General features: G+C 48.9%; 1 protein-coding gene across 1 annotated transcript in view; it reads right to left on the reverse strand.

Annotated features, from left to right (window-relative positions):
• PLXNA4 (plexin A4) overlaps positions 1 to 9662 on the reverse strand; it is a 178573-nt gene extending 168911 nt beyond the window's left edge. The window contains exon 1 of the mRNA XM_047095252.1: positions 9591 to 9662. Within this exon, the coding sequence (XP_046951208.1) occupies positions 9591 to 9662 (72 nt within the window). The remainder of the gene's footprint in view (positions 1 to 9590) is intronic.
• Between the last annotated feature and the right edge of the window lie 5129 nt (positions 9663 to 14791).

A 14791-nucleotide genomic window follows, 5' to 3' on the forward strand; every position in this document is an offset into this window, starting at 1 on the left:
GCAAAGCAGGTGTAGGTGCAGCATCCCCTCACTCCTCAGTACAGCCTTGACCCTCCTGCCAGGCAGGTTCCCTCCAGGAATGGGATCAGTCCACTCACACTCCTGTTCACACCATTTCCCTCACCTGCTTTCTTCCTCCGGTTTCCTCCCTGCTGCCTTTCAACCACCCCAGGTGCCCCTCGGAACCTGGCGCGAGACACTCGGCCAAAAGCTCTCTCATTAATACCCGCCCCGCTCTGACTGTCTCGCGTCACGTCACCCAAGGCGCCCGTGCAGCCACTGAAGCTGCCTCGTGCCTCGGCCCACGTGGAAGTCTCTCCCGATTTGCTCCCACGCTTCCAGGGTGTCGGCTTTCGCCACGAGAGTCGGCACCTTGAGGGCAGGTCTGCGGCATCGGGCTTATGCACGCGGCTGCGTAGCCAGCCGGGCCAGCCTCCTGATTCTGCCTCTTATTAACGTTTGTGACGTCAGGCAGAACTTGAGGACTGAGTTACTGTCCTCAGCTGAAATACTGGGCTCAGAATTCCAAGCTCAAGGCTGCCGCCAGGACTTCATCAGGCGGATTGTGAAGTGCTCTGACTCAAGTGTCCAGTACATAGAAAGCAGTCTAGGCAGCATGGAGTTGTGCACGGTCCGTCAGGAGGCAGATGAAGATGATGCTAATGCAGCAGAACACAGACCTCTAGAAAGGACCCCAAGAGCTTTGTGAATACCAGAGTTGCTTAATAGAAGTTTGGCAAATTAACAAAAGGACGTATGAGTTCTATTCACAATGGAAGAAAGATCCAGCACCCCAGCTCCTCAGAGACTCTCCCAAGCGTACATCTCTTTGACGTCCTGCCCTTACAAGGACCATCAGTGCCGTTTGGAACGCTAAGGGCGGTGGCAGCAGCCAGCCCTCTCTGGTTCCCACTTGTCAGACTGTTCAGAGCTGTCTGCATGAAGCCACGGGACTGCAGCTTAGCCCCTAGGCACAGTTTGGCAATTTCCTTGACAAATAAATAACCCAGGGAGCGTCAGACAAGTGCTTATCACCTCGACATCTGCTCTCTCTGATGAGCTCTGCTCTGGGTTCTTTCCCTGCAGCCTCATCAAGCTGTTGGGGCATCAGCCCTCTCGAGGGGCACCATCCAAGGACACCTGTGTGTATTTTTGTGAGGCTGGGAACAGCCTATGTTTACTAGTGCAAAGTACCAAGGTGCTGGTTTTCCAGAAGGTGAACACAATTCCTCAGTCAAGGATGGGGCATCAGCCGCTCACCCTGCAGACCACATGGCACCCCCCCCCCACCCCCCACCTCGGGAAGGACTTTGGTCACAGTGACACCATCTGGCTTCTGGCTGAATGGCTAAGGGTTCCTTTCAAATGTCAGTAAACTTACAAAGTCCTGAACTAGGCAGAGAGTCAAATTTTGCTCACTTGGGATCTATACCAAAATTTTGAAGTAACCCCAGCTCCTGGGTTATCTAGGAATTTTTTTTTGTATGGACAAAATAAGGGTCAGAAGTAAGTGTGGGATACATTTGGTGTTTACTCAAGACCCAGCTCAGCTTCACTCTCTCCAAAAATTTCCCCCACCGTCTCCCAGGATAGACTTGATATCTCCTGCAGGTACCTTAGAAGCACTTACCCGCGTGCCTTGATCAGGGCACTTGTGACACATCACAACACGGGGTCTTGTGTGTGTACCCATCTTTCTACTTGCCTGTGTGCTTCTTGAGAGCAGGGCTGTGTGTTACTCATCTAACCCAAGGTCACAAAGCCAGGGAGTAGAGCCCTATACTGGAGTTTAAGTTTGCTTAACTGACAAAAAAGTAGGTATTGTCGTGCACCATAGTGACAGGGTTCATTATTGTCCAGCAAAAACTATCTGGATCTTTTCTGAGGAATGGACTTTGCTCAGTACTGTCTCACTGATCACCAAGTGTTACTTATTTCGCCCTGTCTCTATTCCCACACATCTCCCCTGCAGCCACTGCCCACATTTTCTTTTCTTTTCTTTTCTTTCTTTCTTTCTTTCTTTCTTTCTTTCTTTCTTTCTTTCTAGCAGCTACTCTGAGAAAGAAACACTTGGAACTATTTCAAATGAGAACCCAGGAATTCATGAGGCCTGGGTGAGGCATGTGAATGGTTTGCAGTCAGAAAATCTGCTCCCAAAGACACTGTGGGGAACAGCCTTCCTGGGGCTTAGAATTCTGGAGTGGAGAAGGGCGTCCCTGTCCGGGGATGACATCACCAGACAGCGCTGGAATTCACAGATGCAGAAAGCTGAGGGGCCCCAGGGCCAGGGGGAGTTTGGCTGTGATTATCACAAAGGGTCTTTTGACCACCCTTCATCCTAGGAAAACCACAGAGACTCTGCTTTAAGCCGCCCCCACCCTCCGCTGAGGGGCCTAAAGACACTCTCCTCAAGTCAGATGGGTGAACTTTGATCCCAGTGAGGGAGAGTCTGGAAAAAGCATGAGGTATCAGAGCTGAAGGGTCTTGAAGAAAAAAAAAAAAACAGTGCCTATACGGGATACTCATTCTGCCAGAAGCTTGTGGAGTTAATTGCAGAGAAATGCATTTTAAAATAAGATATTGGAAAACCATCCTCTCCGTCACTGGCCACAGTTATTACAATTATTTATACAGCATCACCAAGGCCCATGTTTCACAGCAATTAAACTATTGATCTCACAACTCTGAGGCGCTGCGCAAAACCCACAGCAACCATCCTTGCTCTTGTGGGAACCGTCTCTCCTCATGCTCAGATGTGGAAACCTAGACCTAGTGGGAGGTAACCACTAGAGCAGGAAAGCCACTGGTTGGAATATTAACATTAAGAATCAATATGTTAGTATAATACACTAATGTTACAGTAACGTATTAATAATATTATGTTCCTTTCTTTATTTGGCCAACACTTACTCTGTCAGGACGTTGCTTTCCAGGCTTGGCCAAGAAATTATGTAGTGAGTACGCACATGGGTTCCCCAGGCCATTAACGTGGGCTCCAAACCCAGCTCTGCCATGACCTAGCTATGAGACTCCTGGGAAATGAGTCAACTTCTCCAACCCCTAGTGTCCTCATTCGTAAAATACGAGGAATAACTGCACCGACCACATTTGGCTGACAGGAAGAATTAATGAGTCAGTAGATGAAAAGCATTTAGCACACCGTCATCATCATTGCTCATCTAAATTTTTCAGTTATTATCACAGGAGGTCCATAGGGTACTCCAAGACCCTTCTCTTGTCACTCATGTTTCATGGTTGCATCACGGGTAAGGGAGAGAGGCTTGGTCTCCTGTCCATATTGACACTGAGATTCATAATAGGATGAGTAACACTCATTCTTTCTTGATGGTCTGAAGGTGGAGCTGGCCTCCTGAATATGGGTGGGGATGGTCCTTGAACTCCATGAACCCCCTCTGCCTATCACATTCCACTCCAGGAATATGCCCATGTATCCCTATCATTTTTCTTCAAGTCCAGAGTCACTATTAAGTTAATAATGGTTACTCAAAGTCTTATGGATGAAATTGGTTGAAGTATTATTTAATGTATTCTGAGGATATCTTAAGGGATCAAATGTGATGAGTGGTGGCAGTCTGGGATCATACAGAAATAACTCTCCTTTACAAGCCTTTTTTGCTGTAGGAAACTGCGTGTTCCTGGAACATAGGTTTTATATTAGGTGGTGTGAATGGGAGAGACCAGAAATGGAGTGACAGTAAAAGACTGTGGCCTAGCCTCCAGGCAGTGGGAATTGAGAAAAGAAGGAAGATAGAAGGTGATGGAGCTTGAAGATCAGTGACAACTCTGAATTGTCATGTCTGGATGACCAAGGGACTGATGGTACCAAGGGCAAGTTGGGTTGGAGAACTGGTGTGGGTGGCAAGATGAAAAGTGAGTCTGAGATCTGCTGAATGTGAGATAATGATGGCATGGCCAGTTGATGGTGTCTGATTGCCTTTGGAGATTCAGGACTGGTGCTGAGGTAGAAAGTGGTTGCTAAGGACTTGCCATTGGCCACTGCCATGCTAGAGGGGGACTGTGAAATCGCGACACAATGACATTTTCCAGAGCCAGAATTTAGACCGCTGTACCTCTCACCTTCTCTCTGAGATCAGGTCTGGCACAGTTCATGGATTAAGAACACAGCTTGGCAAGTCAGTGGTGAAAGAGAAGAACACAAAGTCACATTTTTCCACTTCCCTTCAGGTTGCCTCTGAACAACCACAGAGGGCTCACTCAGTTGAGAAATGAGAACATTCTCCCGTTTCCCAGCCCAGCAGCTTAAGTAGGCTCCATGCCTTAACTTACATAAACTTACAAATGAATAGGGAGTCACTTTGAGGAACACACAAAAGATATCTTCTCCACACAGTCATTGCCATTTTCGAATTCCAGCATTTGAGGCACTTTTGTTTGGGTTAAGCATCTTTTAAGATACAAATATTCTGATGAGGGAGAGGAAGCTGACCTTTGGGGTGGGGTGGACTGGGGTAAAGAGAAAGGCCCTGATCTAGAAGAGGTTGCCTGTCTCTCTAGGTACCATCAACAAAATGGCGGGTTTAGGTGCACTCTCTGGTCCAGGTTACACGATTACATAGGCTAGATATGGGCTTTCGTTAGCTACAGTTCTTCCACGACAGAAGAGAATGGGGGTGCCTAGTGAAAGATTAATGGAGGGAACAACAGAAACCAGGATGGTTCAGGTTGGAGAAGTGGTGGCATTTTTGAAGAACTAAAGAGAAGTCTCCTTTTCCACCAAAATTTTGCTTAGGGGCTGGTTCTGGAACTCCTCTCCAAATCCCATGTCATTTTCAAAACCCTAATTTATGTATCATTATGAAAACAAACAAACAAACAAAAAACCACCAACAACTCAGCGCTTATGTGCCTTACTGACCTAAGACTTAAAACAAAGTGAAGTATACTCTGAGGGCTGACTCTAAGCATGGAACCTGCGTTTGGGCCCTTCCTGCTCACAGACCTTTTCCCTTGGTTACCTTTGGTGGGCCTCATGCCAGCACCAACCACCAGGGGTCACTGTTCCCTTCTGTTTCTTGGGGCCTTCCAACTTTTGCCCCAGTTAGCAAGGAGGGGAAATGGAGGCAATGGCTTGAGGGGAGGGGAAAGATGGAAGAACTGAGCGTCAAGAAATCTCGGGAAGGGAGAAGGAGATTGTACAAGCCATTACTCTCCAGGTTCCAAGACAAGCCCCACTGACCACCCCCCCCCCCTCCTCCCAAGGCCCTGGGCGCTAGATCAGAATGTCCCTACATCCCTGGTCTGTAGCATGAAGTCCACTGGCTTGACCTGTAGCTGCATTCATTAGGCAGCGAGCTTTATTTCCTGTCCCTCAAGGTAGACCAGGGAAAAGCAGGATGGAAACACTTCTTTGTTCCTCTTCAGCCCAGAGGACTCTGCTCATGTCAGCTTGTCGTGTTGCACTAGTGAAAGGTAGACAAAAAGAAGCCAGCAACAAAACTGTCTCACGTCACTTAATTTCCTCCCAGATTTCTAAGCAGGTAATTATTTCCTCAGCCTCCAATGGGCTGCAAGTACTCCAGAGAGTTTTTATTATTATTATTATCACAGACACTACATAAATAAGGGCGTCAGATAATTAACAATAATCTATTCTTCACTCTCCCAAGCATTTTGTTTATCCAATGGAAACCTATGCTCTTCCTCTATGGCTTTCTCTCCCTGCCTTTTTCATTTGGCGACTGAGACGAGCTGGTCGGAGGGTCTGGGAGCAGGGGAGATATTTCTGTGACTGAGGCCAAGGAGACAGAGGACCTGTGGGCTCTTCCATCAGCCACTGTGTGCAATCTCTGGGAGTCTTGTTTTCTCTAGTTTGTGCCATGGTTGGACACTAACTGAGCACCTACTGTTTACACAGTAAACTGTTGCCACAGAAGATACAATCTTTGAATCAAAGGATTCAAAGGGAATTTGGCTACTTTCTACCCTCAAAGGTTTCTTGTCTAAAACAACTCAGATACAAAACACAATTTAGAAAGCAGTTTCATATCTATTATCTAATTTAATCCACACCACACTTAGTAGGTCTGCAATAAACACTTGTTGATTTAATAAATGAGCTACAATTCTGATGAAATAAGGGAGAGAGTTATTTTTATTCACATCGCAGGTGTAAATAAACCAAGACTTGAGGGGTTGAATGACATACCTGAGGTCAGATACAGCCAACAGGTGGTAAGTTGAGAATTTTCTACCAGATCTCTGCCAACATGTCCTATCGCCCACACCCAGCTCCTCCTGAGTGAAGTACAGAGATAACAGGCTGTGTGTGGCCACGAGAAGGAAAGAATGGTTAGCATTGCGCAGAATTGTGGTGCTTTGAGCTGACTTGTAAAGGAGGCATATGATTCACACAGAAGGAGCTATAAGGAGGAACGTGTCCTGGGACTGGCTAGCATGAGCAGGTGGGGATGGAAGACGGTGTCATGTGTGTGCAGTGGGGACTGGCCAGCTATGGCCAGGACAGATGACTTCAGAGGGATAGGTGAGGAGGAAGCCTGGGGTGGTAGTTTGGAGGCAGGTACAAGAGACCCCTGAATGCTCTTCCAAGCACTGGGCTTGATGCCTCAAGCCAAGGCGGAAGTGTATGTTTCAGAGGCGGGGACTGGCAGAATCTGACTTTTATAAGAGGGGATAATCACCCATACTCTACTTTCCCAATTTGGAGAACTTACAAGAAGACCCTTGAAGGTGAGCATTTTTATCCCTTCAACAAAGGTGAGAATCTACTTACTGTCTCAAGCACAGAAAACACAAAATACCACACCACCAAGAGGCTCCCTACCTTGTGTCGGAGGTGGATTATGTAGAATAATCCACATTCTCTCAGTTCTGTCGTAGCCAACTTCTTGTGTTTGGGTCCTCTGTGTGTGCGTTAAGGGAATAACACATTTCTTCAAGGCAAGCTTTCTAACTGGAGTTTTGGAAATCCTTGATATGTTCTTTAATAAATGGAATCAACCGGGGCGCCTGGGTGGCTCGGTCGGTTAAACGTCTGACTTTGGCTCAGGTCATGATCTCACGGTCCGTGAGTTCGAGCCCTGCATCGGGCTCTGTGCTGACAGCTCAGAGCCTGGAGCCTGTTTCAGATTCTGTGTCTCCCTCTCTCTCTCTGCCCCTCCCCTGTTCATGCTCTGTCTCTCTCTGTCTCAAAAATAAACGTTAAAAAAAATTTTTTTTTAATTAAAAAGGATAAATGGAATCAACCAATTTGGAGTCATGGGAAAAAATGGTGGAGTAAGTGACAGCTTTTTATTTTAGCCTTCCTCGACTGAGTCACTGTGGGGTAGAAACCCCAGCTCTTAAAGGCCTCTAGGCCAAGATTTGAAAACATAGGTTTAACTTGTCTATAAAGCAGTTACTCAGCTAACAATAGCTTAAACCTTTAAACTTTGAAAAAGAGTTTTTGGGTCCATTGTTTCAGTGTATCCTCACAGCGTGGTGAGCCAGGTTAGTAACATGTCTTTAGGCCCCAGCACGCCAACAGATGCAGAACAAAATCCTAGATGTTAAGTGAATACCCAAATTCATGGTACCGCTCTCTTCACTCCTGAACCTGCTGCTCTCACCATGCCGCCTCGACATTCCCTTGTTGTTAACCATCCTATAAATAAGGGATGGAATATGACCAGGAAAATCCACTCCCCAGTCTCCTACCTCCCCAGTTCTATCGATGCAGAGTGAGGTGAGTAAATAAGGTGCTATAAGACTGCCTGCTGGTTGGGCTTATTTTATTTTGGTGTGTTGTGTTATATTGGGTTGGGATGGGTTGGGTTGGATTGGGTTGCATTGGTTAGATTGGACTGCATCGTGTTGTGTTGTGTGGCGTTGGAATGTGTTCGGTCGGGCTGGATTTGATTTACTGGCCTGAGACAAAGCTTGCCCTGATTGTGTATGCTTTGTGGCATTCAGTGTCCACTTGCTTGCCCTTGCCAAGCCACAGTGGTTTCACAATGACCAAGTCATGCACAGCAAGAGCAAAGTAGGGCACCACCAGCAAAGGCCAGAGCTCATTGCCTGGACACCCACTTCAGAGACCCTCCCAGCCTGCTCCCTCCCTCAGCTGGCTCAGGTTACAGCCAGCCAAGCAGCTTCAGAGAGGGGGAGGAAGAGAGCCAAGGGCAGGGAGGGAGAACAAGAAACCGTCAGAGCAAAGGGGACTGGCCGGCCGAGTTTGCAGGCCAGGGAGCATTCTCCACAAGTGTTAAGTATCTGTGACTCCTGAGAATGGCTGTGATCTGTTGACTGTTTTCCCAAAGACTGAAGGTAACCTGGTCAGTGAAACTCAACCCCCAGCAGTTTTGACGTAAGATCACCGCATGAGACAAGGCAAGGACAGAAGTTCACCCCAAACAAGTGGGCCTGCAGTGCAGGTAGTCACGAGGCAGAGGCTACGATGGGGAAACTGAGGCAGACGAGACCATAATACTGGCCAGCAGTATGCTTCACGGGAAGGACATAAGATTAGTCTGTGCTCATGTGCCCTGGGTGCAGGAGAGCCCAGCTGAGGGGGGGTGGGCTGCTCACACCCCCTCTCCCTGCTCCCCGCCCCTAGGGCCGGGAGCCAGGAGGACCTCAGCGGCTTACATTTGCCTCCACCCCACCCCTCCCCCACAGAGGGCACTTTTCACAACTCTCACTATCATCCTTACCTCCTGTGTTCTTCATGGAAAACAGTAAGGAAGGAGGAAGAGATCTTTTCAGAGCCTCTGGTGACCATTCTGCGCTTTGCTTTCCTTTTTCCTCCCCCCCTCCCCCGCCTCCGATCTCATCAGTCCCTGAACTGAGAAATCTAATGCATCTGTACTTGTGGCAACAGGTGAACCAACAGCTGCTGCTGCGGCTTCGCAGGGCCAGTGGGCCCTAGTGGGTGGTGTCTGTGTGCGCGCGTGTGCGTGCGTGAGTGAGTGAGTGTGTGTGTGTGTGTGTGTGTGTGTGTGTGTGTGTGTGTGTGTGTGTGTGTGTGTTTTCTGAAACTGCTCTTTCATCAGCGGGAACTCCGCGTTGAGTTCTGCATCTCCCCCTACCACCAGTAGGTGGCAGAGCTGCGACGGGCCGGTGATTCCAGTCTACTAGCCCTGAAACGCACCAGCCGGCTGTGGTCCAACTGTGGGAGGGAAGGTGTGTGCACTGGGAAGCCGGCGTGGCCCACACAGAGGTCCTGAGCAAGACGACTGGGGAAGGGCTATCCTAAAACTCTCCAGAAACCCCCTCTTCTCCTTTCCCTCTCTCTTCTGTTCTTCTGAACTTCCCCTAATTTTATCTAGCAAGGGGTAAGCCTATTAGCGTTGATGAAGCATCTGCGGCAGTGGTTTTCAGACTTCATGGGTAGACCATCTACCTTCGGAGTTGGTGAGAACACAGCTTCCCAGGCCCTTTCACTGGGATTCTCACTCTCAGCATGGCCGAGGTGGAGCCCAGGAACTTGCATTCCCGATAAGCACCACTGGTGATTCCCATGCAGTGGCCAGGCAGCCCCAAATTGAGAAACAGGGAACTATGACATCCCAGGTATGGTGAGGAGGCCTTCATACGACCATCTGCTCTCAGGCCTTGTGCAACTTCTCCTTCTCGCCACCTGGTTCCTGCTCTTCAAACACGTCACCGCCGTACTCCTCTGCCATGACATTGTTCAAGCTTTGCATTCCTCAGAGACCACGTCTTTTTCCTCATGCTAATCTCCTGGTGCTCTAAGATCATTGACTTCCGGCTCTTCCAGGAGGTTTTCTCCAACTTGCTGTCACCCTAGCCTTTCTTTCATTCTGTGTGAACCCCTGAAACGCCTAGCACCCTCCCCCACCTCAGTGGTTATGGGGTTCTACAGGGATTGTGCAGGGTCGGGGAGGGCGCACCCCTTCCTTCTCCCATTTCCCTGCTATCCCATCCAATTGCCTGGGAAAAGCTTCCACTCCTGGGTGTCCTCCAGGCAAGGCTCCACAGTCAAGCCGCCCAAAGCCGAACGTGGATGTCCTTGGTATAGGGTATCTCCCTGAAAGTCAGCAGACACAAAACCCACCCAAAGCGGTCGTGCTGACTGCTCCTAAGATAACACAGTCAAACTCTGAAGCTCCCATGCATAAGGTTGCCAGGGCCGCCATAACAAAATACCACAAGCTGAGTGGCCTAAAACAACACATTTATTCTCTCATAGTTCTGGAGGTTAGAAGCCTGAGACCGAGGTGCTGGCAGGGTCATGTTCTCTCTGAAGGCTCTAGGGAAGAATTTCTCATTGCTTTGTCCGAGCTTCCGGTGGTTGCTGGCAATCCTTGGCTTTCCTTGGCTGTGGCAGAATAAAGCCAACCTCTGCCTCTGTCTTCACAGGGCATTCTTTCCTGTGTCTATTTCTAAGTCCAAATCTCTCACTCTGTTCTCTTATAAAGCCACCAGATGTCGGATTGAGAACCCACCCTAATCCAGCATGACTTGGATTACATCTAAATAACTTCGTTACCTCTGCAAAGACTCTGTTTCCAAATAAGGTCACAGTCACCTGCACCAGAGGTTGGGACTTCAACATTTCTTTGGGTGAGGGGCGGAGGGGGGAGGGAAACATACAATTCAGCCTATCACACCCATACGCTAAAGGCACTGCTGTCATGTTTTACCTTATGATTGAAAAAAGAGAGCAGCTTTAGGGGGTTAGTGCCTCTCTACATACTTCATATGAATAAAAACATTTCTTCTGGTGGACACAGTATGAAAGCCCAGTTAATACATAGCCCCCTGTGACTTCCTGGATTAGAAGCGTCTAAAGCAAGTCGGCTTCTTGACTTCCCTGGCACCGTGGTTCTGAGAGCGTGGGCCTCTGACCAGCGGCATCTGGGAACTTGTCAGCAATGTACATTTCTCCAGCCTCACGGCAGACCTACTGGCTGAGAAACTCTGAGGGTGCAGCCAGCAATCTGGATAGAAGGAGCCCTCGAGGCAATCGTGAAATTCACTGAAGGCTGGGAATGATTGCTTCAGTAGAGGGGGCACAAGGGTGTCCCCAGGGAGAGGAGCCACTGGCTGATACCACTTGTTGCCCGAAATGCCCTTGTTCTTCTGCCCTCCCGTCCCTGGCAATGCCAGCCCCCAGCCACCCTGCCCCATCTCTAGCCTGGAGAGGGTGTCAGATGCCAGCACATCAACTCATTGCACACTCACTAGCCAGCATTTTTCTCTCCTCACCTGGCTCTCCTGCCGCCCCCTCACACACACTTATGATGCCCTCACCTCCGTCCCTCTCTTTCGCTTGACAAAGAGAAGAGCTTGGCAGGGGTTGGTTTACTTAACTTTGATCACACGCAAAACACACTGTTATTTTTCTCTCTGCCAGGCTGCTGAAGGCAAGGATGTCAGACCCAGGATCTGCATGAACGTAAAATCTAGTTTACCCTAGCATGTCTGTGTTCTAGGCAAGCTTTTTTATTTTAGTTTTTCAAAATCACGGTCCAATTCCCAGAGAGGTACCAGTGACAACCTCTTGGATGCTCACTGCACTGGCTGTGACAGTCTCCGTACACATTGCCCGACCCGAAGAATGAGCAACTCCCATAAACGGCAGACGGTGGGTCACCTCTGACATCTGCTCTCCACATTTCTGATCCCCTGGTAGGGCTTGTTCAAAGCAACGCTGAAGTTTTGGTGCACCATGTGTGTTTGCTAGCCGGCATGCACTGGCAGACAGACCTGCAGGAAGGCAGATAGACTGGCAGGAGGGAGCCCTGGGGGACATGTGTTGGAGTCTGGTGAACGTTCAAGACAAAATTTTAAAGATATTTTTGTGGGTTGGGGGTGGGGAGGAGCAGAAAGCACTTGGGAGAGAGCGAAGGCGTGGGTATTGGAAAGGCCTGTGTGCAGGTGATCTACCTCCTAGCCCAGTTGCAAGCCCCTGGAGGGACTCCCCAGCTGAGCACGGGGAAGGAAGGGAAGCCAAATACGGGAAGGAGGAAGTGTAGAGAACGCTACAGCTCCACACCCAGGAGAAGGAGGCAACAAGCAGAAGCTGGCATATTTGTCTATCTAGCCAACTGTTTTGATGTCTGGGCAAATTACCCTCCAGTTTCCACGCCTCTTTCTCCCAATTGCTAAATTGGGCACAATTATAGTAGAGTCATAGTGAGAAAAAATGCAATCAAAATGAATATGGTGAGGAAAAGGGTTTGCAAAAGGAATATGGCAGAGAAATCTGGAAATCTTTGCATGCAGGCACTCTGGTCTAAGACACAATTTGCATTGAGTCTGGAAACCAAATAGACAAAGGCTTGAGTTCCAATTCCCTAAGAGGGCTGCCTTATTCAATTCGATTCTCCAAGATGGAGCGTCAGAATGCAAGAGGCTGTTGCCAAATTCTGTGACACAACAAAAAAGGTGGCATGGCTGAGCATCAAACCGGACACAGCTCTGATCTGATCTCAACCTCCCCAGCCTCCCACCCCGAACAGTGGCTGGCCGCTTAGGAGTTGACCACTCTGCCACTATTGTTCATTCGGTTTAAAATACTCCTCCCTTCTTAAGCCCATCATGCACCATGTGCATTGTCAAAACTATGGTGACTTATTTTCTTTAGGGATTTAGATCATTGGGTCACTCTTCCAAATGGCCAGAGACCCTCAGGAAGAAGAAATGTCACAAACCCAGGTATAGATATCACTATCCTGGGGTTCAACTTCCTGTGACTTACAGATCTGTTCAGACTTTAAACAGGACAATTGATCCACTAGACAGTGTAGTCCGGCGGGGCCTTAAGATCGGAAACACAAAGGTTGGGAAGGGGGGGCACATTTATATCAGTGAATTCTCCTCTGGCATCAATGGAGTACGCTGGGTGACATAATGGAAATTCATGGAGGGAAGAGATCTATGGAAGGAGAGACTCATAACTCAGGTGGCCACTGAGCTGTGATCCCGTGAGTTCACCTTGTCCGGCCTGTCTTCCCTCCCTCCTCCCCCCAACCTGGCTGTAAATCATCTGTACGTGTACATTGCTGAGAGCTAGTGACTGATTCATGAAACCCAACAGACAGATGCCCTGGTGGGAACATGAGGCTGAAGGGTCAAGGCGTATCATCAGGAGGTTCCAGGATTCCAGCACTGAGGTTTCCACAACCCTCTCTGGGTGCCTCCACCCTCTTGGCTCAAGAGTCCAGGACCTGTCTTCTTTACCCACTGGCTTTGCAGGCTCCTGCCAGCCTGCTAAGTTGGCTGAGACTCGCTGCAGCGAGACAACACAAGAGTCTCCTCCCCTTACACCTGCTTTCCTTCCCCAGATGACCCGCTCTTCCCCTCTCCCCCCTGCCCTACCTCTCAACATTTTCCCTCCTCATTGGGGAACGGCCTTAGTTTACCTATGGTGGTGGTGGGGGAGGGGCCGATGGTGGGAATAAGTGCTTTGTGCTTAGTTCCTCAGACAATGTGACGACAGGGTGTGTTGACATGCCAACAATCGTGACCATGACACCGTGCCGTTTGCTTACGTTGTGGCTTTGTGAAGTGTCCCGTCCGGTCCTCACAGCGATCTGAGGAGTTAGGCATTAGGATCCCCAAGGACTATGATGAGGCAGTAAAAGCAAAACTGTCAACACCAAACCCCCCAACCCAGAGGCCTGACCTGGTCCTCTTGCAATCTCCCAGGACAGTTCTAGGCAGACCCTCCAAAGAAGGTCTGCCAGATCCTCGGCCAAGGCAGGTGCTCTGCTGTGCAGGGGCTCAGTGCACCAGGGACTCCCCTGGGCCATGGGTGGTAGTGGCCAGGCTGAGCCCCCTAGAGCATAGACCACCCTCAGACTGGGACCAAGTTCTACCAAAAGCTCTGAGCCCAGGATTGAGAAACTTGAGGTCCCATGTACGGGCATGTCACTTTTGGGAGACTTGCAACTTCCATTTTTTGCCACTTCATTATCTGGGTGGCTGTTAAGAAAGACAGGTCACCTTCTGTGCCTTCGCTCCCTCACGTGGAAGTGAGGCCCTCTGTAACTCTGAGGTTCCTCCAAGCAGGAGATTCTGCGCCCCTACGAGGGTGCAAACTGATTGAGACACAAATAATCACAACATCTGCCTGAAGACTGACATGCAGGGGGGCTGTAGCCAGCCAAGAGCCACGCAGGGACAGAGACAGGCAAACGACGGGTGACAAGTGCCCGGAGAGATTTACGCTGTGTGCAGAAACCAGGCTCTCTCTGCCAAGCGCACCCAGAACTGAAGACAAGTATGTCAACCGGTAAACCCCAAACCAGGCTCTCAGATCCTCCCAAGAGGAGAGTGAAAGGGACGGAGGCGATGGGAGAGGAGGGGAAAGGAGAAAAAGAGAAATTTTAAAGATCTGCCGCGTTTGACACTCACATGAAAATGTCCCGGCAGATTTTCATTTGCTGTTAACAATCATTTCTGTTTCCATTTATTCTGGCGGGGTTTTGTGTCAGGTAATCACTGTTTTAGTTCATTTCCCTCCAATGATAGATTGTGATAAGTCAAGTTGGTTGTTAATAATGCTACAATTTACCTAACAAATTCCGAGCTTGTAGTACAGCTTCATTAATATGTTTAATTTATCGTTACAATTCCTTCCAGGTTAATGGTTTGAAAGTACGTTGGAGTTTAATCTGAGCGGTTATTATAAAGTGCTTGTTTCTCGTTAAAATGTAAAGCTGAGATACCCAAGATTTACTTGGGATAAGCTGGCCAGAATAAATCTCTTCTTTGCATTGGGAAAGGAATGAGTGTTGGCTATTAAAAATGTTCAGAACTGGAGAGGCCTCCTGATAACTTTAAA

This window comes from Lynx rufus, unplaced genomic scaffold (assembly GCF_022079265.1).
Source record: "Lynx rufus isolate CCGP_SWC_20201006 ecotype Redwood Valley unplaced genomic scaffold, mLynRuf1.p SCAF_4, whole genome shotgun sequence".
NCBI classification, from domain to species: domain Eukaryota; kingdom Metazoa; phylum Chordata; class Mammalia; order Carnivora; family Felidae; genus Lynx; species Lynx rufus.